This window comes from Dreissena polymorpha, chromosome 10 (genome assembly GCF_020536995.1).
Source record: "Dreissena polymorpha isolate Duluth1 chromosome 10, UMN_Dpol_1.0, whole genome shotgun sequence".
Classification (NCBI taxonomy): Eukaryota; Metazoa; Mollusca; class Bivalvia; order Myida; family Dreissenidae; genus Dreissena; species Dreissena polymorpha.
In genome coordinates this window covers 66,851,439-66,877,538 of record NC_068364.1, presented here as the reverse complement: position 1 = coordinate 66,877,538, position 26,100 = coordinate 66,851,439, and the positions used below count along the sequence as shown (strand labels likewise).

Here is a 26,100-nt window from a genome sequence, read left to right as displayed (position 1 = left end):
TAACGAGAATCGAATGTCATTTGTTAAAGAGAACCGTATGCTGAAAACCTATCGTCGGTCTCTATCAAAATGAACGTATAAGGGATTGTCAAAAGGTGAAGATGCGTCATTTTTATTGAGACCGACGACATTAGGTTCTCGACTCTCAACTGTCATCTTATATATGGATTTTCGATTTTAATCGTTTCCTTTGGCCTAGTCGTGAATGTAATTATATCATAATAATGTGCATTACCATGTCGACTGTGCGCTTCGGATCATGTTGTGCCGTTGTTACTACCTCTGTCTCAAAGGAAACATCCAGCCACTCCATGACTCTGTATTAATTTTTTTTCTTCTTTATTTTGCCTTTGAGAGATAACCAATACGTCTTCTGTGAGAAACGCATGCACGCTAAAGCGTTGTCGTAGCGAGGCATATACGTATGCTGTCAGAGACATGATCATGCCTTATAATAATATGTAGCCTTTATTTCTGATAACTGGGTCACCCTACACATTTCTAAACACCCCAGTGGCTTAACAATACATAGATCAATATGGAAATTGTAAAATTGTGTCAATTAAACACAGTTGTAAACCTTAATTGCATTTTTTTAAAGTGAAACCTGACTTCGGTTTGATAAATCAGCGGTCTATTTCATGTTTAACCGCATAAACCAGACACATCTTGGATTATAATTTGATGTAACAGACCTATGAAATGACATTGTGCTTAAATTCAGAGTTTTGTTATTACAAAATCATAATCTTACATGTTTTAAACACAATTTTCGACTTATCCGTTCTCGATGTCATGTGTATTTAAACAATGTTTTCGTAGTAAAACATATACTCGACGTCGTAGCGAAACGGACTACGCTTTGACCTCGTCAGCCCCCAGTGCTACTGTAGCATAGAACAAATAAAGAAAACGTTTAAACATAAACGTATTTATTCCACGTATAGAACAAATACATCATTATATAATTATAGAAAAAAATAATACGTACTAGTATATTACAAACTAGGTGGGCATTTCGTCTAAGGTTTCTATGATGCTGTATTATTGCATGGAATTGAAATATTCATCCCGTACATCATAACTTAAAAATGCAGGTGCAAGGCATTTTTTACGCTAGCCAAATTGAAATTTGTGAATTTTATGAGAAAACAGTCCGTCAATATTACACGAATTATAACCATGACGTGTATTATTTTCACGCTGCATACTTGCATTCAATAATAACAGCATTTTAAAACAAAAACACTGTGGTTATCAAAAACTAATCAATACATAAATTCGCCATGATCAAGTTACAGAATTATTTCGAAATGTTATTTTCTATATTTAGAGGAGTAAAACATACCGTCCACTCTAAACATTATAGAAACAAATGATATATGTTATTAACATCAATAAAACAGCAACAATTATTATATACATGTACATGTATTCTCAAGAAAACATATTTTAACTCTATCGAAATTCAATACAATTTCGAACAAACAAAAGTGAATACACATTTAAAAATGTTAATTCTAACGCATATGTTATTAATACTTTGAAATATACATGTCATATTTGTTTAATGCTATGAAGTTCAAACACATAAAGAAAACTCAATACTTAACGATGTTTGTTCTTTTACGCCACTAGTTTTCATTTTTATTGCATGTAAGCATTTAGTGCCATGGCTGACAGAGTTAACGAACATGCTTCTTAATAGACGAACTCATGAAGTTATATAATGGACATACAGGACGATATAAAAATAACACGTACTTAATAAAAAATAGACGTTAAACAAAGACTAAAATTAACTATGTATGGGAAAACAAACACAGATCGCTTAATAGTATACATTACGTTGTTATAAACCTATACTATACATTTAGTTCATTACAACTGTACCATTAAACTTACTGCTTTTAAAAGTTACATGAAAATAGTTCGTACAATGTATTATTCATAAACCAAATTAAATGTTTAAACTTGTCAAGTTTGTAAGAAAAAAGTTCGATTGCCTTAAAAAATCACATGTTTAACAAAACAACGATTCATCAAATCGCACTAAATTATATCACGCAAAAAAGAAATGCCGTTTTGAATTGCCAAGGCGTGTTTTAGTTTAATTATGATCAATTGCAAATGAAATGTTTGGAAACCGTAATACAAAAACATGATACGTTTTTCGCGACGGTATACATGTAAACATAAGTAGAGTCTTCCCAGACCTTGTTAATTTCTACGACCAGAGGTTGAAATGCGTAGAGTTTAAATCAAGAGTGCGCGAAATACATAGTGTTAAAGCAAGATTTTCTATTATAATAGAAAAAAATATATGGGGTTAACAAAAATGCATGCACATTTACAATATGTTTGTTTTAATTTAGAAAAAAAAATTAAAAGGATCTTGTCTAATTTACTGAGTGTGGTCAGAATGTCTTGATGTTAGTGAAACACAATCAGACGTTATGAGGTCCAAGATTCCTATACTTGTGAAACGAAATATTTCAAAAAGTTCCTTGCTCCCATTCATAACAAATATATTGATATAAGACAAGTCACATGCAAATAGTTTAGATCGCATGTAAATTGCACCAACGTTCTCTTTAAGTTCAATGGCACTCATTTTTCCGTTCATTTGTTTGCATATGATCTCATTCTTTACACACAAAATTACAAACAAATATACGTAACAATTGTCTTTTGAAATAGATTATTTCAAATATACACTGTAACATGATTATGGCACTTATTTGTGACACATATATTATTAAATCTTTGGAAAATAATGTCTAGTTTTATAACCCATTATTATAAAAATATAACAAAGTTCCAATTCTATATAGTGTCTCTTCTCCTAAGCCATGAGTTTGAATCAAAATATCATTTATGCATTTTGAGTAATGGGGGCAGAGTTTACGAAAATATATATTATAGACAGGCACATGGAAGAATGTTACGGAGGCACATGACGATAAAATAAGTACCAACAGTAGACACATTAAACAATAACTTAAATTATAGAATCACACATATCGGTCGCATTACAGTATACATAGTTATACAAATGCTATTCATTTAGTTCACGAGCAAGGTTAACTAAATGTTTACCAATACTAACAAAACATTTCGTAAATTCCGTATTCATTTACCGACGGTAAGATTGTACTTGTCAAATTATTAAGACAAAAAGTTCACTTGTCGAAAATAGTAATATGTTTAAAATAACAACACTATGATTCACCAAATCATGTTACAATCACTCCACGCACAAAATAAGTATCTTTTTAGTAGCACTATCTTTTTGAGTAGCACTATCTTTTTGAGTAGCACTATCTTTTTGAGTAGCACTATCTTTTTGAGTAGTACTATCTTTTTGAGTAGCACTATCTTTTTGAGTAGCACTATCTTTTTGAGTAGCACTATCGTTTTGAGTAGCACTATCTTTTGGTAGTTTTATTATGGTAGATTAAAATAAACTGTTCGAAAACAGTAATATAAAAAGTCGTGAAAAGTTTTTCGCGGCAAAACAAATGATAAATCAGTTAAGGTCTGATTAATTTCTAGGACAAACATAGTAAACATCACAACATTATAAACTAGAAATGGCGCGGCAGAGGCCGACGCGTATCCCCACGCCGCATGTTTGACCCAGGGGCGCCCCATGGTTGGTAATGGGTCCATGCATAGTTGAGATTGACCGTATTGTCATAAGAGAAGTTCAGTATCAAATAAAAGTGAATCGGTGAAGAAATAAAGAAATTATAGTAAAGGACAATTTTGGGTGGGTGTGGCCTATTATGGACGGGGCGCCCCAGGGTTGGTAAAGGGGCCATTAATAGTTGAGATTGACCTTATTGTCATAAGAGATGTTCAGAATCAATTTGAAGTAAATCGGTGTAGAAATGAAGAAATTATAGTAAAAGGCAATTTTGGGTGGGCGTGGCCTATGTGGGCGGGGCGCCCCAGAGTTGGTAATGGCGCCATGCATAGTTGAGATTGAATGTATTGTCATAAATAGGTTCAGTATCAATTTGAAGTGAATCGGTGTAGAAATGAAGATATTATAGTAAGAGGCAATTTTGGGTGGGCGTGGCCTATGTGGGCGGGGTTTCCCAGGGTTGGTAATGGGACCATGCATAGATGAGATTAACTGTATTGTTATAAGAGAGGTTCAGTATCAATTTGAAGTGAATCGGTGTAGAAATGAAGAAATTATAGTAAAAGGCAATTTTGGGTGGGCGTGGTCTATGTGGGTTTGGCCTATTATGCGCGGGGTGCCCCAGGGTTGGAAATGGGGCCATACATAGTTGATATTGACCGTATTGTCATAAGAGAAGTTCAGTATCAATTAGAAGTGAATCGGTGTAGAAATGAAGAAATTATAGTTAAAGGCAATTTTGTGTGGGTGTGGCCTATTATTGGCGGGGCGCCCCAGGGTTGGTAATGGGGCCTTACATAGTTGAGATTAACTGTATTGTCATAACAGATGTTCGAGTAAATCGGTGTAGAAATGGTAGAAATGAAGAACTTATAGTTAAAGGCAATTTTGGGTGGGCGTGGCCTATGTGGGCGGGGCGTCCCAGGGTTGGTAATGGCGCCATGCATAGTTGAGATTGACCGTATTGTCATAAAAGATGTTCAGTATCAATGTGAAGTGAATCGGTGTAGAAATGAAGAAATTATAGTAAAAGGCAATTTTGGGTGGGCGTGGCCTATGTTGGCGGGCGCCCTAGGGTTGGTAATGGGGCCAAGCATAGTTGAGATTAAGTGTATTGTCATTAGAGAGGTTCAGTATCAATTTGAAGTGAATCGGTGTAGAAATGAAGATATTATAGTAAGAGGCAATTTTGGGTGGGCGTGGCCTATGTGGGCGGGGTTTCCCAGGGTTGGTAATGGGACCATGCATAGATGAGATTAACTGTATTGTTATAAGAGAGGTTCAGTATCAATTTGAAGTGAATCGGTGTAGAAATGAAGAAATTATAGTAAAAGGCAATTTTGGGTGGGCGTGGTCTATGTGGGTTTGGCCTATTATGGGCGGGGTGCCCCAGGGTTGGAAATGGGGCCATACATAGTTGATATTGACCGTATTGTCATAAGAGAAGTTCAGTATCAATTAGAAGTGAATCGGTGTAGAAATGAAGAAATTATAGTTAAAGGCAATTTTGGGTGGGTGTGGCCTATTATTGGCGGGGCGCCCCAGGGTTGGTAATGGGGCCTTACATAGTTGAGATTAACTGTATTGTCATAACAGATGTTCGAGTAAATCGGTGTAGAAATGGTAGAAATGAAGAACTTATAGTTAAAGGCAATTTTGGGTGGGCGTGGCCTATGTGGGCGGGGCGTCCCAGGGTTGGTAATGGCGCCATGCATAGTTGAGATTGACCGTATTGTCATTAAAGATGTTCAGTATCAATGTGAAGTGAATCGGTGTAGAAATGAAGAAATTATAGTAAAAGGCAATTTTGGGTGGGCGTGGCCTATGTGGGCGGGCGCCCTAGGGTTGGTAATGGGGCCAAGCATAGTTGAGATTAAGTGTATTGTCATTAGAGAGGTTCAGTATCAATTTGTAGTAAATCAGTGTAGAAATGAAGAAATTATAGTAAAAGGCAATTTTGGGTGGGCATGGCCTATGTGGGCGGGGCGCCCCAGGGTTGGTAATGGCGCCATGCATAGTTGAGATTGACTGTATTGTCATAAAAGAGGTTCAGTATCAATTTGAAGTGAATCGGTGTAGAAATGAAGATATTATAGTAAAAGGCGATTTCGGATGGGCGTGGCCTATGTGGACGGGGTGCTCCAGGGTTGGTTATGGGGCCATGCATAGCTGAGATTGACCGTATTGTTATAAGAAAGGTTCAGTATCAATTTGAAGTGAATCGGTGTAGAGATGAAGAAATTATAGTAAAAGGCAATTTTGGATGGGCGTGGCCTATGTGGGTGTGGCCTATTATGGGCGGGGCGCCCCAGGGTTGGAAATGGGGCCATACATAGTTGAGATTGACCGTATTGTCATAAGAGAAGTTCAGTATCATTTCGAAGTGAATCGGTGTAGAAATGAAGAAATTATAGTAAAGGGCAATTTTGGGTGGGTTTGGCCTATTATTGGCGGGGCGCCCCAGGGTTGGTAATGGGGCCTTACATAGTTGAGATTGATTGTATTGTCATAACAGATGTTCAGTATCAATTTGAAGTAAATCGGTGTAGAAATGAAGAAATTATAGTAAAGGACAATTTTGGGTGGGTGTGGCCTATTATGGACGGGGCGCCCAAGGGTTGGTAAAGGGGCCATTAATAGTTGAGATTGACCTTATTGTCATAAGAGATGTTCAGAATCAATTTGAAGTAAATCGGTGTAGAAATGAAGAAATTATAGTAAAAGGCAATTTTGGGTGGGCGTGGCCTATGTGGGCGGGGCGCCCCAGAGTTGGTAATGGCGCCATGCATAGTTGAGATTGAATGTATTGTCATAAATAGGTTCAGTATCAATTTGAAGTGAATCGGTGTAGAAATGAAGATATTATAGTAAGAGGCCATTTTGGGTGGGCGTGGCCTATGTGGGCGGGGTTTCCCAGGGTTGGTAATGGGACCATGCATAGATGAGATTAACTGTATTGTTATAAGAGAGGTTCAGTATCAATTTGAAGTGAATCGGTGTAGAAATGAAGAAATTATAGTAAAAGGCAATTTTGGGTGGGCGTGGTCTATGTGGGTTTGGCCTATTATGCGCGGGGTGCCCCAGGGTTGGAAATGGGACCATACATAGTTGATATTGACCGTATTGTCATAAGAGAAGTTCAGTATCAATTAGAAGTGAATCGGTGTAGAAATGAAGAAATTATAGTTAAAGGCAATTTTGGGTGGGTGTGGCCTATTATTGGCGGGGCGCCCCAGGGTTGGTAATGGGGCCTTACATAGTTGAGATTAACTGTATTGTCATAACAGATGTTCGAGTAAATCGGTGTAGAAATGGTAGAAATGAAGAACTTATAGTTAAAGGCAATTTTGGGTGGGCGTGGCCTATGTGGGCGGGGCGTCCCAGGGTTGGTAATGGCGCCATGCATAGTTGAGATTGACCGTATTGTCATAAAAGATGTTCAGTATCAATGTGAAGTGAATCGGTGTAGAAATGAAGAAATTATAGTAAAAGGCAATTTTGGGTGGGCGTGGCCTATGTGGGCGGGCGCCCTAGGGTTGGTAATGGGGCCAAGCATAGTTGAGATTAAGTGTATTGTCATTAGAGAGGTTCAGTATCAATTTGAAGTGAATCGGTGTAGAAATGAAGATATTATAGTAAGAGGCAATTTTGGGTGGTCGTGGCCTATGTGGGCGGGGTTTCCCAGGGTTGGTAATGGGACCATGCATAGATGAGATTAACTGTATTGTTATAAGAGAGGTTCAGTATCAATTTGAAGTGAATCGGTGTAGAAATGAAGAAATTATAGTAAAAGGCAATTTTGGGTGGGCGTGGTCTATGTGGGTTTGGCCTATTATGCGCGGGGTGCCCCAGGGTTGGAAATGGGGCCATACATAGTTGATATTGACCGTATTGTCATAAGAGAAGTTCAGTATCAATTAGAAGTGAATCGGTGTAGAAATGAAGAAATTATAGTTAAAGGCAATTTTGGGTGGGTGTGGCCTATTATTGGCGGGGCGCCCCAGGGTTGGTAATGGGGCCTTACATAGTTGAGATTAACTGTATTGTCATAACAGATGTTCGAGTAAATCGGTGTAAAAATGGTAGAAATGAAGAACTTATAGTTAAAGGCAATTTTGGGTGGGCGTGGCCTATGTGGGCGGGGCGTCCCAGGGTTGGTAATGGCGCCATGCATAGTTGAGATTGACCGTATTGTCATTAAAGATGTTCAGTATCAATGTGAAGTGAATCGGTGTAGAAATGAAGAAATTATAGTAAAAGGCAATTTTGGGTGGGCGTGGCCTATGTGGGCGGGCGCCCTAGGGTTGGTAATGGGGCCAAGCATAGTTGAGATTAAGTGTATTGTCATTAGAGAGGTTCAGTATCAATTTGTAGTAAATCAGTGTAGAAATGAAGAAATTATAGTAAAAGGCAATTTTGGGTGGGCATGGCCTATGTGGGCGGGGCGCCCCAGGGTTGGTAATGGCGCCATGCATAGTTGAGATTGACTGTATTGTCATATAAGAGGTTCAGTATCAATTTGAAGTGAATCGGTGTAGAAATGAAGATATTATAGTAAAAGGCGATTTCGGATGGGCGTGGCCTATGTGGACGGGGTGCTCCAGGGTTGGTTATGGGGCCATGCATAGCTGAGATTGACCGTATTGTTATAAGAAAGGTTCAGTATCAATTTGAAGTGAATCGGTGTAGAGATGAAGAAATTATAGTAAAAGGCAATTTTGGATGGGCGTGGCCTATGTGGGTGTGGCCTATTATGGGCGGGGCGCCCCAGGGTTGGAAATGGGGCCATACATAGTTGAGATTGACCGTATTGTCATAAGAGAAGTTCAGTATCATTTCGAAGTGAATCGGTGTAGAAATGAAGAAATTATAGTAAAAGGCAATTTTGGGTGGGTTTGGCCTATTATTGGCGGGGCGCCCCAGGGTTGGTAATGGGGCCTTACATAGTTGAGATTGATTGTATTGTCATAACAGATGTTCAGTATCAATTTGAAGTAAATCGGTGTAGAAATGAAGAACTTATAGTTAAAGGCAATTTTGGGTGGGCGTGGCCTATGTTGGTGGGGCGCCCCAGGGTTGGTCATGGCGCCACGCATAGTTGAGATTGACCGTATTGTCATAAAAGAGGTTCAGTTTCAATTTGAAGTGAATCAGTGTAGAAATGAAGAAATATAGTAAAAGGCAATTTTGGGTGGGCGTGGCCTATGTGGGCGGGGCGCCCCAGGGTTGGTAATGGGGCCATGCATAGTTGAGATTAACTATATTGTCATAAGAGAGGTTCAGTATCAATTTGAAGTAAATCGGTGTAGAAATGAAGAAGTTATGGTAAAAGACAATTTTGGGTGGGCGTGGCCTATTTGGGCGGGGCGCCCCAGGGTTGGTAATGGCGCCATGCATAGTTGAGATTGACTGTATTGTCATAAAAGAGGTTCAGTATCAATTTGAAGTGAATCGGTGTAGAAATGAAGATATTATAGTAAAAGGCAATTTGGGGTGGGCGTGGCCTATGTGGGCGGGGATGCTGCAGGGTTGGTAATTGGGCCATGCATAGATGAGATAAACTGTATTGTTATAAGAATGATTCAGTATCAATTTGAAGTGAATCGGTGTAGAAATGAAGAAATTATAGTAAAGGGCAATTTTGGGTGGGCGTGGCCTATGTGGGTGTGGCCTATAATGTGCGGGACGCCCCAGGGTTGGTAATGGGGCCATACATAGTTGAGATTTACCGTATTGTCATAAGAGAAGTTCAGTATCAATAAGAAGTGAATCGGTGTAGAAATGAAGAAATTATAGTAAAAGGCAATTTTGGGTGGGTGTGGCCTATTATTTGCGGGGCGCCCCTGGGTTGGTAATGGGGTCTTACATAGTTGAGATTGACTGTATTGTCATAAGAGAGGTTCAGTATCAATTTGAAGTAAATCGGTGTAGAAATGAAGAACTTATAGTAAAAGACAATTTTGGGTGGGCGTGGCCTAAGTGGGCGGGGCGCCCTAGGGTTGATAATGGCGCCATGCATAGTTGAGATTGACCGTATTGTCATAAAAGAGGTTCAGTATCAATTTGATGTGAATCAGTGTAGAAATGAAGAAATTATAGTAAAAGGCAATATTGGGTGGGCGTGGCCTATGTGGGCGGGGCGCCTCAGGGTTGGTAATGGGGCTATGCATAGCTGAGATTGACCGTATTGTCATAAGAGAGGTTCAGTATGAATTTGAAGTGAATCGGTGTAGAAATGAAGAAATTATAGTAAAAGGCCATTTTTAAGTGGGCGTGGCCTATGTGGGAGGGATGCCCTAGGGTTGGTAATGGGGCCATGCATAGCTGAGATTGACCGTATTGTCATAAGAGATGTTCAGTATCAATTTGAAGAGAATCGGTGTAGAAATGAAGAAATTATACTAAAAGGCAATTTTGGGTGGGCGTGGCCTATGTGGCCGGGGCGCCCCAGGGTTGGTATTGGGGCCATGCATAGTTGAGATTGACCTTAGTGTCATAAGAGAGGCTCAGTATCAATTTGAAGTAAATCGGTGCAGAAATGAAGAAGTTTATGTAAAATAACATAAAAAATGAGTGAAAATCTCTGACCCGGCCCCGCCCCAACCCCCATAACTTTTGACCCAGGGGTCAGATCAAAATCCCGTCACTGTCACCGTCGCCCATTTGCTCATAGCTACCATGTTTGTAAGTTTCAAGGTTCTAGTGCTTATAGTGTAGGAGGATCACGTGGCTAGGACGGACGGACGGACTGAAAGACGCACATCAATACAGTATCCCCACTTTTTCTCCGAAAACGTGGGGATAATCAAAAATATGAACACACATATACAAAAACGTGACGTGATGTTATCATGGTCCACTTCTATAAATATATATACTAAAAACTTAACTTATGTAAGTTTGTAGTATGTATTACCAATCATAGATCAAATCATCCACTGATCACTTAAAATATAAAAAAGAACATGTAACAGTTTATTAAGAAGACTCTATTAATTAGTGAACATGGGTTTACTTAGCTGACGGTAATAAGCTAAGCTGAGAATGTATGAATTACGCTCAATTTAAGATACATTATTAGGATAAATAGTTAGTATAAAGCCGCGAAAAATATGAAACGTTATTTGTTTGTCATTATTTGTTGTAAAATAACCTACGGCGTAGTGGTTATATCGCGGGAGTAAAGCACGAGTGATTTGATAACACGTATTAAGACAAAACAAACTATGATCTACAACTATCATTTATTAACTAAAAATGTTGAAACGCCGTTAAGTGTCTAAAGACATAGTATTTGCAAATCTCGCTGTTCGGAACCTTTTAACAGTATGTGCTATTTTACTTTACTTTGTAATGTGAGGTAATCTATAGGGACTGAAGCTTTTACAACACATACACAGTGTCTGAGTATCAAATATCATACAATTGCATAGCGTCAATAAACAATTGCATGTACACATATGCTTATTTGAAAAGTGTTATTTAGAAATGCATTTCATGTTGCTATTACTAAATAAGCAAAACGAGCTCATTTTTGTTTCTACAATTATTAATAAATCTCTATGAAATACATTGATAACATCTATTCACTACAACAATAAATAACAAAATTTAAAAAAAAGAATACATACACCGAATATGCATAGCATTTTACTAGCTATCCGAAAACGATTTCTTAAGCTGTTCAATGCATTTGACTACATGTATTTAATAACCTTATGAGAACTACGATATATATTTTTCAGAATATACATTTATTGCAATTATGTTTAAAGATAATAGCGATTTGTTGATCAATAATTTAACCGCACCGAAAATGGCTTAATCTTCAATGACACATGTGCAACTTAAATAATGTTACAATATTGATTCAAAAATAAACATTTTTTTCAGCAGGAACATATTTTGATATGCCTACTATATTTCACCGAAAATGTTTTTGGATATTTTCATGTTTGTTTACTGCCATCCCGCCTACAATGATATTAATGTTAATAAATGACAACAAACATGTTCTCATTGCCACAATTAATGTGCACAAGTACCAAAACAAATTTTAAAATAAATAAAGCAAAATGCACCCGTATATACAATTCAATTAACTTGAATTTACAGTCATTGAATTATATGTCACTCGATGCATCCTTTCGGCATTTATGCTTAAAAAACAACAACATAAGAACATCATAGCTATAGAGTTTTGTAATAAATTTTAGTTTCAGATAATATTCATTACATACAATGCTTGTTATTGATAAAGTGAAATGTACGATTCCAATTTATTGCATGAATTAATCCTTGTGCCCGATCCTTGTGAAGGAAAACTGACACATTTGAATATAGATCGATACAATGTGTCATGAAAAACATATACATAAAATACAGTAATGTAAATAATATTTTGCGCAAAACTGTTAATAACAACATTACTAGTATGTGTGCAAAAACGAGACGACAACGTAGGAAACAATGCATTTTTTTACTGTACAGAAACGTTTAAATGTTGAATGAGTTTATATTGAACATAAAATTGAATACATATGTAAACTGGGAGGGTACTATATTTCAAGTGCAAAAGTATGAACGAATTATATTTACATTTTAAAACAATACAATTATTGAATGATTTTTATTTACCTGTGTTTTGGAAAAAATAAGTATGCATCTATGTAAAAGAACTGCACAGTTTGGCCGCAACTAGTATATTCAAATATCATAATTTCAGAATATACGCCGCCGGTGCAGCACATCTGATCAGTAATGACTCGAATGCAATTATAGCCAGATGGAACACCGGTGACGTGTTTTAACATTGTAGGTGCATATGCTGTTTGAAACAGTTTAATTTCTTATTTATTTTCAAGGAGCATGTGTATAAGATCTGTTGGGATCAATGTAAGGAAATGAAGGGATATAGCGGGTTTTAAGATATTTTGCTTGTTATTCTTTTTTCTTACATACACAGACAAAATAAAAAAACGAGTGCCTAATAGCAGATGTAAGTGATACAGACGCAGCCGTTCTTAGGTCCAGAAATCTTATACTTGTGTCACGGAATATTTCAAACAGTTCCTTGCTCCCATTTTTTACTAATATCGCAATATTAGACATATCACACGCCAATAGTTTAGATCGCAGGTCAGATACATTTATATTTGAATTGGCGCCGCAATCTTCTTCATGTGATTGCAGTACAAAGTTCCACAGCTCACACTTTACAAGATGACCTAATGCAGAAAGCTTGATCAACAAGCTGCACAACCACTCAGATGTGCATTCGCCTGTCCGAAGACTGATACGTTTCAATAATGAAGGCATCTGGAGATCACATCGACCCATAAAAGTCCCCCATAAATAAAGCTTTTCTAATTTAATGAGTGTGGGAAGAATGTCTGATGTAAGTGAAACACAATCAGCAGTTCTCAAGTCTAGTATCCCTATACTTGTGTCACGAAATATTTCAAACAGTTCATTGCTGCCATTTTTCACTAATATCTCAATATTAGACATATCACACGCCAATAGTTCAGAACGCAGGTCACATTCATGAATATTCAGATCAGCGTCGCAATCTCCTTCATGTGATTGCAGTACAAAGTTCCACAGCTCACACTCTATATGATGATCTAATGCACAAAGCTTGATCAACAAGCTGCACAGCCACTCAGATGTGCATTCGCCTGTCTGAAGACTGATACAGTTCAATGATGAAGGCATCTGGAGATCACATCGACCCATAAAGTTCCCCCATAAATAAAGCTTCTCTAATTTAATGAGTGTGGGAAGAATGTCTGATGTTAGTGAAACACAATCAGCAGTTCTCAAGTCTAGTATCCCTATACTTGTGTCACGAAATATTTCAAACAGTTCATTGCTGCCATTTTTTACTAATATCTTAATATTAGACATATCACATGCCAATAGTTCAGAACGCAGGTCACATTCATGTATATTCAAATCAGCGTCGCAATCTTCTTCATGTGATTGCAATACAAAGTCACACAACTCACACTTTACAAGATGACCTAATGCAGAAAGCTTGATCAACAAGCTGCACAGCCACTTAGAGGAGCATTCACCTGTCTTAAGACTGATACAGTTCAATGATGAAGGCATCTGGAGATCACATCGACCCAAAAAGGTCCCCCATAAATAAAGCTTTTCTAATTTAATGAGTGTGGGAAGAATGTCTGATGTAAGTGAAACACAATCAGCAGTTCTCAAGTCTAGGATCCCTATACTTGTTTCACGAAATATTTCAAACAGTTCATTGCTGCCATCTGTTACTAATATCTCAATATTAGACATATCACATGCCAATAGTTCAGAACGCAGGTCACATTCATGTATATTCGAATCAGCGTCACAATCTCCTTCATGTGATTGCGGTACAAAGTTACACAGCTCACACTTTACAAGACGACCTAATGCAGAAAGCTTGATCAACAAGCTGCACAGCCACTTAGAGGAGCATTTGCCTGTTTGAAGACTGATACAGTTCAATGATGAAGGCATCTGGAGATCATATCGACCCATAAAGGTCCCCCATAAATAAAGCTTTTCTAATTTAATGAGTGTGGGAAGAATGTCTGATGTTAGTGAAACACAATCAGCAGTTCTCAAGTCTAGTATCCCTATACTTGTGTCACGAAATATTTCAAACAGTTCATTGCTGCCATTTGTTACTAATACATTAATATTAGACATATTACATGCCAATAGTTTAGAACGCAGGTCACATTCATGTATATTCGAATCAGCGTCGCCTTCTTCTTCATGTGATTGCAATACAAAGTCACACAACTCACACTTTACAAGATGATCTAATGCACAAAGCTTGATCAACAAGCTGCACAGCCACTCAGATGTGCATTGGCCTGTCTGAAGACTGATACAGTTCAATGATGAAGGCATCTGGAGATCACATCGACCCATAAAGGTCCCCCATAAATAAAGCTTTTCTAATTTAATGAGTGTGGGAAGAATGTCTGATATAAGTGAAACACAATCAGCCGTTTTCAAGTCTAGGATCCCTATACTTGTGTCACGAAATATTTCAAACAGTTCATTGCTGCCATTTTCTACTAATATCTTAATTTTGGACATATCACATGCCAATAGTTTAGAACGCAGGTCACATTCATGTATATTTGAATCAGCGTCGCCTTCTTCTTTATGTGATTGCAATACAAAGTTCCACAGCTCACATTCTATATGGTGATCTAATGCACAAAGCTTGATCAACAAGCTGCACAGCCACTCAGATGTGCATTCGCCTGTCTGAAGACTGATACAGTTCAATGATGACGGCATCTGGAGATCACATCGACCCATAAAGGTCCCCCATAAATAAAGCTTTTCTAATTTAATGAGTGTGGGAAGAATGTCTGATGCTAGTGAAACACAATCAGCAGTTTTCAAGGTTAGGCTCCCTATACTTGTGTCACGAAATATTTCAAAAAGTTCTTTGCTGCCAGGTTTTACTAATATTTGAAAATTTGAAAAGTCACATGACAATAGTTTAGATCTTATGTTAGATCCATGTTTATCTAAATCAGCACCGCTGTCTTCTCCCCTTGATTGCACTACAAAGTTCCACAGCTCACAATTTACACGATGACCTAATGCAGAAAGCTTGATCAACAAGCTGCACAACCACTCAGATGTGCATTCGCCTGTCAGAAGACTGATACAGTTCAATGATGAAGGCATCTGGAGATCACATCGACCCATAAAGGTCCCCCGTAAATAAAGTGTTTTTAGTTTACTAAATGTGGGTAAAATATCCGATGCTAATGCAGCATCTTCAGACGTCATAAGCCATATGTTCACGATAGGTAAACAACTCAGCAAACCATATAGGTCATTGTTACCCTGCTTCACGAAAATGAAGATATTTGACATGTCAATAGGTAATAGTTCCGATTGAAGAATGTGTTTATTAAAATCGGCGACATTCACATCGCACATTTCTAAATAAAAATCGTCTTTCAATAAAGATAATTGTTTTAGTAACCCTCGAAGAAACTCGACAGTAAAAGTAATTTTCGTCAAATCTAACCCTCTTAAAGTGGCAGAGATAGGGAATTCTTCGTGAAAAGTTGAATCTTCTATGTATAAATACTTTAATTTAGACAGGGAGGTAAGCATATCAGCTATTAAAGATACGTTGATTCTTCCGATAAAATGCAGCTCTTTCAGGTTTAAATTATAAAATGCCTTATATATTTCCGGAGTGACTCTGGCCTTAACACGTTCAAGACAATCCCTTGACTGTTGAAGGACGATCAGTATTTCGCTTATTTGCAATACATTACTTTCTAAAATAAGTGTCCTGACATTGGATGTGTTGTACATTAACAGTGCACGTAATGCGTTTGATTCAGACTCGTTGAGATATTCATTGAATATAAAGTCCCTGCACTTCAAACAAATATCCTTTTGACCGCTGGCTTTAGCCTCAATAAAACCTGTAATCATCATGCGCTGGAATAAGAATGATACAGCTAACATACGCAAATCGAAGTCCCTCTTACCATATGGAAATTTTCCAATGTTTTCTATTGATTTATAATCTGTTTTAAATGCTGCTAATTTCTCAATATGAAAATGTTGTAAATACCTGCTTAGTGCAAGGTTCATGTCATTGAAGAAGTCGCCGTCAGTCAGACGGTTTATTAGTTCATTAGCTATCTTACAAGCAAGCCCGCACATATATATAATTATCTGGCTCATTTCTAACACATTACATTTATGTTTGCTCAGTAAATTTTCTATAACATCCGCCTGTGAAATTGCTATATAATATGCAGCTAGGAATTCCTGGACCGTCTCATGTACAAATGACATTCGTTGACTATTTAACGAAAATTCTGACTTAAACATAACCGTCAACAGGCCAGCATCGAGGCAGAATTGTAGTTGCTCTATGGACATAAAATCCAGTAATTCCCGTTTGGAAAACACTAGGGATTTTTGTGAAGAAAACGTGAAATGAAATGCAGCATTAGCAAGCGCGTCTAAAATCTCACAATGCGGTTCAATAAAGCTTGTATTTGATAAGCACGGAAAGCAAGTTCCTTTTCTGAAATATCCTTCTTTTGCATTCCCTTTTTTAAAACTAAGGTCAAGTAGAATACAATTTATTTCACACAATGAACCTTTAAAATCGCTATTGTTCATCCACAAGCTAATTAACATTGTCTGCAACCATGGTGAAATAAGAAACTGCATCAATTGACGTTCATTTACGTATTCCATGAACTCAGTCTGTGACTTTTGATTGACAGAGTTAAAACTGATGAGTATGTTCTCCGTTAGCTCTCTCGGATCAGTTATCCCTTCAATTTCGATAAGTCTTTCAATTTCAGAATCCTTGATTCGCTCATCCGCCATTTTCCATGGTCGTGTAGTAATTAATGAAGCGCACTTTGTAAAACAGCTTGCCATTAACGGTGAAACATATTTATGAAAAGGATCAACCCACTCGTTCAACCCATCCATAGATACGAGGCAAGTCTCCCGTGCCAGGATTTTGTGTACAAGCTGAAAGACAACTTCGCGTTTATCACCAGTGTAAATGGTGTCTATAATTTGTGTTTTAATCATTTCTACCACCTCACTTTGAACAAGTGCATCTCTCAGTGATATGTGAAAGAGAAACTCGAACCCATTCAGTGTGTCGATATCACTAAATGAAGCCTTGTGAATAGAATTGTGTTCAGAAACTGCATCACACCATTCAAGAGCAAGTTTATTAAGGAACGTTGTTTTCCCTATACCGGGCTCTCCTTGAATAAACACACAACTACACAGCTTTTCATCTTTAAAAAATATGTTTCTGTATTGTTTTATTGCGTTTTCCGTTTTCTTTCGAGAACCATTTTTTTGTAGTTTTATGTGACTTAATGTCGGTGACACAAAGATATCCCAGATAGATTTGTCATGACCCTGACGTATTGGTGAAACAGACACAGTAGTTTTCGTCGTTGTATAGAATCGTATTAAGTCTCTGCGAAACTCTGAAAAAAAAAATTGTAGCTTTTAAGTAACGTATTATACAGTCCAATCTGTATGTTACAATACTCATTGTTCAAGTATAACTTGTTAAATTGCTTTTTTGTGTTTATTTATATGTGGGGACGGGTTACAAGGAGAATGTTACATAGATAAGGCCAGCAAATTACCCGTATGAGTTAATAGGTAAAACATGTGCATGCTTAAAGAAAATTAGATTTTAAAATAAATAAATAATCCAAACAACAATCAATAGGTTTTAAGCTTTATATTTCCTCCCAGTTGTGTTTTCGTGTTTGAAGTTAATTTATTCACTGAACTTTTTGAACAAACTGGAAGTCCTGTAATATAGGACCTTTAGCTCTTTTATCAAATGAGGTACCGTACGTTGTCTTTCGCATGTATGACTTATACTTCATTGATGCGGCAAGAGAGTCTACATATCACGCAACGCTGTGTTAGAGCTCAAGAGCTAAATTTTTCAAATTCAATTGTGTTCAAATATGGATTGTAGGAACTCTTCCAATACATTTAAGATTTTGAAAAATCCTACCGAAAAAATAATAAACAATTTATTAAAAATACTTATGCTGATCAACTTAAACGAATCGCGACTTGCATGATCCTAAACATCATAAGTGAACACCTATGTAAAGTGTTATTTTTGTATATGTAGTAGACTCAGGGACGACAGGTTTAACCCTAATGTATACTTACAAAGAGGATAGCAATATGCTTAATAACAAGTCTGAGTCATGGACCTTGGTCAGTAACGACGTGTCACAAAGAAACATGTAAAGATTCTATTGAAGCTCTGTAGGTATTACACAGGTTTATACCTGTGGTATTGAAACACTATGTGAATATGAACTTGATCAACTTGAAGGCAAACTTTAACATGTCATCTCCATGTACAAAAGAAAAAAGGGACATAATTCAGCTTAAAGGCTTTTTCAGGTTATGACTATTATTTGAGTAGTTGAGCTTAACCTTATTTATATGAATTAATTTACATTATTATGTAAGTTAACAACTATTACTGTATTGCATAGCATACGTAAACAACATTGGCACGAATTCCTTTAAATATACTTAAAAAACAGCCAATAGCATACTTGAAAAGACAAACAAACAATTAAATACATTTTCTCGGATATTAACTCTTAAATATATGTTAACATGTTAACATAGTTTAGTGAAGGATATATGTGTCTTGAGGAAACCATAAGAAAACCATGTATTCACAGAAATAGTAGACAATTATACAATATGACTTTGGACGGAGGAGCATACAAATACTCCACGAATTTCAAATTATTTATAAACAAATGTGAATGCAAGAAGATAATTTGAGCTGACACCAGTTTGACAAGTTTACATCTTAATAAACTATATGTTCTCTTCTTTTTATTGGGTGTTACACAAACAAATGTATTCGTTAAATTAGATAAAGCCGAGAAAACTTACTATACAAAGTTAAAGTCACCGTTTTGAGTTACAAGTAGTAGGTTGTATATTATTCGATCACATCTTTAACCACTGAAGCAAGATCAAACAGTTTAGTATGATTTGTAATTTATAGAATAAAAGACTGAATCAGAAAGATGTTCTTGCTTTAATTACATATCAAAATTGTGTGCATTAGCATAGGGACCAGTTGTTGTTTTGTTTCGTTTAATAGCTTACATTTCTGACATTTGATCAAGAAAACCACCTTACCGGCATTGCATGCAATAAGATAGGTTGATACTAAGTACTGAATTATCCGCCGCACTGTCTGATCATAAAACACGTACCATATAAGACCTTTTCTTTTTAACAACATGCATTCTCACCTTCCTTGAGGTCTTCGTAGCATTTTGTCAACGTGTCGGACAATAGCAGTTTATCGTTCTGAAGCTGAAACATAACATAATTGACGATACAAATGCATCCCCGGTTTGGAAAGAAAACAAGCATTCAGACTTTTTAGCATGTTTACAGATTTCCATATAAAAGTAATAAGTATATGACTAATTATAATAATACTAGTCAACTACCATATGTCTCCCTAAATGGTTCGTATTTTAACTATCTACATTTACAAACCATGTTCTTGATATGTTCTTTATGGAAAGCCAAAGGGGACCCCCGCTAAAATACATATACTTATATAGTAAATATCGGGATTGTCATTTTTCGCGGAACTTTCACTTTCCGCGAAAAACCGATGCCAGTATGGCCATAAAACACTACATACAAATCGAAATCTAAAAAGCGCGGAACTTTCATATATTTTCCGTCGGAGCAATTATTTGTCAACCCTGTAGAAAAAGCGGGCTCAATTAATCGCGCGGAACCTTATTTATCTACTCTGTACAAATCGTAGTGTTTAAAATCGCGCGGGGATTGTAGAATGCTATTTTAAGAAGTCTATTTAAGAGAGAAAATCCAGTAAATACCAGATCCAAAAAGCGCGGAACACAAATATCGTCCGCGAAAATTAAGCATTAAATTACTGTACAAATCTCGGGTTGTTAGTTGTTAGAATCCCTAGTTACCCGAAAAATTTGATTGGATCCGATACTTAGAAATAACCAATCAGATACTTTGTAACAAATGCAACACAATCAGTGCGTTCAGTAAGTATAACGTTTCAAGATGGCGGAGCGAATTGCAGGGTTATTGTTTCTACTCGATGGATTCGCAGATAATTCGGAAATAGATCAGATTGGGATCAATAACTTTATTGCATACGATCATTTACATGTGTTACCTGGTTTGTATTTGTACTTTTTAATATTGTGTAAAACTATCGGATAATTTGCATAATGTTGACAATCGTTAATTAAATGAGCCGCGTTCTGAGAAAACTGGGCTAAATGCATGTGCGTAAAGCGTCATCCCAAATTAGCCTGTGCAGTCCGCACATGCTAATCAGGGATTACACTTTCCGCTTTTATGGTATTTTTAATTTCAAGGAAGTCCCTCCTTACCGAAAATCAAGTTTATGCGGAAAGTGTCGTCCCTGATTAGCCTGTGCGGACTGCACAGACAGTTTTTTACAAACAGCCCTAGTTTTGTAGGAATTCTGTGAAACTGTGGCACCATGTATGGTACGTGAGCGCACAATGTCTGTTGGAAAAAGGATATTGGAATAAGCAAAGGTAAATTTTATGTGAAGGAGGCTTGACAATTGCAAATATGGTTAGTTTTTTTGTAAGGCTCGCAGAAAGTGGCCCTAGCCTTCATATGTAAATAAAAAGCTGAAGGAGTATTTATGAAAAATCGTGTAATCAAGTGTGCAATCTGTTACATTTTATTTATTAGCTCATCTCATCTATCAATATGAGCTATTGTCATCACCTTGGCGTCAGCGTCCAGTTAAGTTTTGTGTTTAGGTCCACTTTTCTCATAAAGTATCAAGTATAAAACTAAGTACATTTACTTACTACCATGAGGGGACTGGGCAGGCAAAGTTAGATAACTCTGGCGTGCATTTTGACAGAATTATGTGCCCTTTTTATACTTAGAAAATTGAAAATTTGGTTAAGTTTTGTGTTTAGGTCCATTTTAATCCTTAAGTATCAAAGCTATTGCTTTCATACTTGCAACACTTACTATCATAAAAGGACTGTGCAGACAAAGTTATGTAACTCTGACTGGCATTTTGAAAGTATTATGTGCCCTTTTTATTCTTAGAAAATTGAAAATTTGGTTAAGTTTTGTGTTTTGGTCCACTTTACTCCTAAAGTATCATAGATATTGCTTTCATACTTGGAACACTCGCAAATTATCATAAGGGGACAGTACAGGACAAGTTGAATAACTCTGGTTGTCATTTTGACGAAATTATGGTCCTTTTCTTACTTAGTAACTTTGAATATATGGTTAAATTTTGTTTTGATCTACTTTACTTCTCAAGTACCAAGGCTATTGCTTTCAAACTTAAAATACTGTCATGCTATCATAAGTTACTGTACCTGGCAAGTTGAATTTTACCTTGACCTTTGAATGACCATGACTCTCAAGGTGAAATTATTAAATTTTGCTAAAATTTCCATAACTTCTTTACAAGCCTTGCAAAGCAACTCTTACCTGACATACCACAATAGACTCCACCCAAACCATCCCCCACGCCCCCCCAAAAGAAAAAAGTACTTTTTTTCATTTTGAAAGATCATCTAATAAATGACCACACCCTCACACTATAACCCCCGCCCATTTTTTTTAAACATGGCTAAAGAACACAAATATTTATTTTTATCATTTTTTCATTTTTGAAGATAGTGTAATAAATGACCACACCACCACACTATACACCCTTCTCCACCCCACCTCTCCCTCCTTTGTGATTGAAGTATTGAGATAGGTCCCTTCAACTTAAAAAAAAATAGATGAGAGGTCTGAATCCGCAGGGCGGTGCTCTTGTTAACAATCAAATGAGACATAACTTAGAAGCTTCACTTCATTTACTTTGTCAGACTGGCGTAGTGGATATGGTGTTCACCTAGTGATGGGAACATTTTGGGTTCAACCCTGTTTATTAGCGGTCTCTTTATCTTCATATATACAAAGTACTGATTATTCCCAGAAAACGGACTCTATAATGTCTTAATAAGCCTAAATATTTCAATGCAATCAAGCATAATTAATATGGCTAAACTCTAGCATGAATTATACTTTTGTATTTCAGGGACTCAACATTACACAGTCATTTCAACATGTAGAGTCTTGTCAGCAATGATGGAGCAGTACATCAGATTTCCAGAATCTCGTCATGAGCTGAAGATCATTGCCTATGGATTTCATGAATGATGTAAAATGATTGGACTGTTGATGGAACCCACAGTGCATGTCCTGCTTCAACATCTGAGCATAGGTCCTTGTTTATCAGCAGTTTAGTTCTTCAAGCAGTCTGTGACAGTAACTTGAAATGTTTGGACATATGCCCTGGATGGCCAAGTTCTGTGCATGATGCCCATTTAAATTGGAACTGCCCAGTGGCGCATTAAATGGACAATTTTTCTAATGTTCTCGTGGATTCAGCTTACCGCCTTACAAGAAATCTTGCTTTTTGTTCCGTATCGAGGCCATGGACATTTGTATCATTTGCAAAAGATACTGCGATATTTGTGCCTTTGTTCATGCTTTATAGTTGATTAACAATTGGAAGCCATAACCTGTTTTATAGGATGGTGTTAGTGGAACAATGAATTTTGTAAGGATTTAAAGACTTGAAAAGATAATTTAAAGTCAAAAGAGTTCTGCTATTGTTAAGCATGCTTTATTGATTTGTAATGTTAAAAAGGTAGCATTATTAACAGAATAAAATGTCCATAATTTGAATATTCTACTGTTTTCAGCAACATTTAATTTGATATAGTACAAAATGCTGCATCATGTTATATCATGATCCGTTTTGTGAACAATGACCTTTCAATGTATATTTAATAATTTGTCAATGGGTGTTACACGCATAAGCCCTACCATTAGCCCAAAAAGGAATTGCTTAGGAGTTTTGCCACATTCTAGAGAAAAATACTTCTCAGAAACAATTGCATTTTGGAAAGTCTATGGCTAGTAAAATTTGGATTCCTTTTGGATACCCAAGGTTACCAATTTATGTTTAATGAATTTGCAATGAAAAGCTTTGACAGAACATAATGTCACAGAGTCGAACACGTGTATGGAATAAAGTGGAAGTTGATTTAATGAGTAATACACATTATATGCTTCTTTGATTAAAAGTTTGTGTTTTCACTAAAACTGCAAACATAGTAAGCTTTAAGGTATTGCAACTAAATAAAAGATTCAGATTTAAATTGTATTATTTGAATGTGCTGTCTAATACATATGAGCCTCGCTCTGTGAAAAAGTGGTTTAATGCATGAGCACTCCAGATTAGCCTGGGCAGACCGCACAGGCTAATCAGGGACGATACTTAACGCACATGCATAAAACCCCTTTTTCACAGAGCAAGGCTCATATATGTTCAATAAACCAAAGATAATCAAAAACAAAATGAGACATTTAACCCTGTACCACTCAAAAACGCACTAAGACACATTCGAGAATAAATTTAATTTAACACCTTTCTTACTATATTAAAGTTTTAATGGTTTTGTTTCCAACCCATGGATACTGATGAGCAGCAAACAGCATAAAACCTGAACAGATTGTGAGTTACTTGCAGGCTGTTCTGGTTTTATGATGTTTGCATGTAGAAATTTTAAAATTTCTTCAGAGCAGGAAAAGGTTAATAATAACACAACAGCAATTATACTAATTTTTAAGACTTCATACTAATGCAAGTAACTTGCAACTGTCTAACCAAAATCGGAGATGGTGGAGGGCAAAATTAATGGCTGTGCACCTTGAATTATCTATTCATACTCAAACAATATAATGTTGATCTACAGTATCTTGTACAGCATGCATCTAATACTACAGCCAAATTTGCTTACAAATAATATTACAAGAAACACAAGCCATTAAAGACTTAAATTTATTGCATCAACTTAGCAGGAATAAAATATAAAGAGAAAAATTTTGGCAATTTTTTCATCTGAACATACAAGTCTTGATAAACAATCCCATTGCATATAAAAACGACAGTTTACTATTTCTCCGTTCTATATGTCAGCATAAAGACAACATGGTATTCACTGTGCAATAAAACACAAGCAATCATATTACAATTGCTTTTAATTATATGAACTGTACCTTCACTAACATTCAAGAATTTTAATATAAATACATGATGAAAGATGAGCTTTTTCTTGTCTTAAAATAACTTGATACTTTGCAATGACCAAACAATACAACTCAACATACAAATTATCCAACAAATTATATTTTAATGACACAATATTTTTATTCAACAATAGGAATAGCTTAAGGTTGTAACGTATTACACTAAAGTCACAGTGTTAATCTAAGCAAAGAGTAGAATCATAAAGAGATGTCCACAACGGATGATGTGCAAGCTGGCTCTGACTCAGATTTCCACATCAGTTGATGTGCAAGCTGGTTACAACAAGGATGTGAACAACCGATGACGTGCAAGCTCTAAGACAGATATCCACAACAGAGATTGTCCTTGCTGGCTCTGACTAATGTCCACAAGTAAATAACATGCAAGCTATCTCTGACTGATGTCCTAAACATATGACGTGCAAGCTGGCTCTAACACAGATGTCCACAACAGATTACGTGCAAGCTAGCACTTACACGGATGTCCACAACAGAGGATGTGCAAGCTGGCTCGAATACCGATGTCCAAAAGAGATGACGTGCAAACTGGCTCTTACACGGATGTTCACAACAGCTGGCTTTAACACCAATGTCCACAACAGATGACGTGCAAGCTGGCTCTGACTCGGTTGTCCACAACAGATGTCAGATGGGCAAGCTGGCTCTGCCTCAGCTATGTACACAGAAGATGATGTTCAAGTTGGGAACACTGCTATAGCTATAAAATACAGAAACCATTTTTCATACTATCATATTATTTTACTACATGTATTTCTTCCACAATACAGAACATTATACTCATTATTTGCATTCTGCTATTGATATCTGAAGGTTTACCAGATGCTTTGTGTGAAGATAGTTCATACCAGAAATAAGCCGTAAAACACTTTTTAGACATAATGTGCATTCTGCTTTAAGAAATATAGCTCAGAATTCACTGGTTAAATCAAATTGTTTGGACTAAATTGGCGTTCCATGCAGACAAAATGTTGAGTTTTGAAACTGTGTCGTATCTGGTGTGAATCTTGAGTTATTTAATTTGGTCAGTATATCAGATGTGTACACCTGTTATATGTTAACTGTAAGAGTTTAGAATGTCTTGACAGTCATTGTGTTTGTAATACATTGCGTTATCTTTCAGATTTGTGTGACAGTTAAATATAATCATCAATAATCTTGTTCCGCATGCCGGTCAAATTGTTCCGTGGTAAACACCTACCCATTGTGGTCAACTCGTACCTGTTTTTTAGTCAACTTGTACCTACCCGAACTAAACCCGTACCCGATATACAGAAATAGGTGTAGGATGGTTAGCTTATAAGTCACCTATAGAGACAATTTTTATTTTCCTCTTGATGTTTCCACCTAAATTATCTAAGCATTGCTCACGCAAGTTGTCTTCTGAAGATATGTATAAGCAGCGAAAGTGTTGATGAAAATTGACACTTGTGGTTGATGTATTTCAAGAATTTGACAATTGTGACAAAATAAGACACATGAAACAAGTTGAATAGTTTGAATGAGGTACGAGTTGACAGCAAGAGCACCGCATAACGGGTGCCACGCTCGGCTACAGGTGCTCGTCAGATTTTTTTTTAGGGGTCACAATGACCTTGACCTAGTGACCCCAAAATGGGTGTGGCGTGTAGAACAAATCAACATGCATCTACATATGAAGTTTCAAAGTTGTAGGTGGAAAC

General features: G+C 36.7%; 2 protein-coding genes across 4 annotated transcripts in view; both read right to left on the bottom strand.

Moving 5' to 3' along the window:
* Nucleotides 1–915: 915 nt before the first annotated feature.
* LOC127847878 (uncharacterized) overlaps nucleotides 916–26,100 on the bottom strand; it is a 286,419-nt gene continuing 261,234 nt past the window's right edge. For both annotated transcript variants that reach the window (XM_052380096.1, XM_052380098.1), the window contains one exon: nucleotides 916–1,860. The gene's annotated coding sequence lies outside the window, so the exon portion shown is untranslated. The remainder of the gene's footprint in view (nucleotides 1,861–26,100) is intronic.
* The window catches only part of LOC127847877 (uncharacterized), an 86,108-nt gene continuing 60,923 nt past the window's right edge, over nucleotides 916–26,100 (bottom strand). For both annotated transcript variants that reach the window (XM_052380093.1, XM_052380095.1), the window contains 2 exons: nucleotides 19,501–19,564; nucleotides 916–17,670 (listed from right to left, as the gene is read on the bottom strand). In XM_052380093.1, the coding sequence (XP_052236053.1) occupies nucleotides 12,590–17,670; nucleotides 19,501–19,564 (5,145 nt within the window). In that variant the 3' untranslated portion in view covers nucleotides 916–12,589. The remainder of the gene's footprint in view (nucleotides 17,671–19,500; nucleotides 19,565–26,100) is intronic.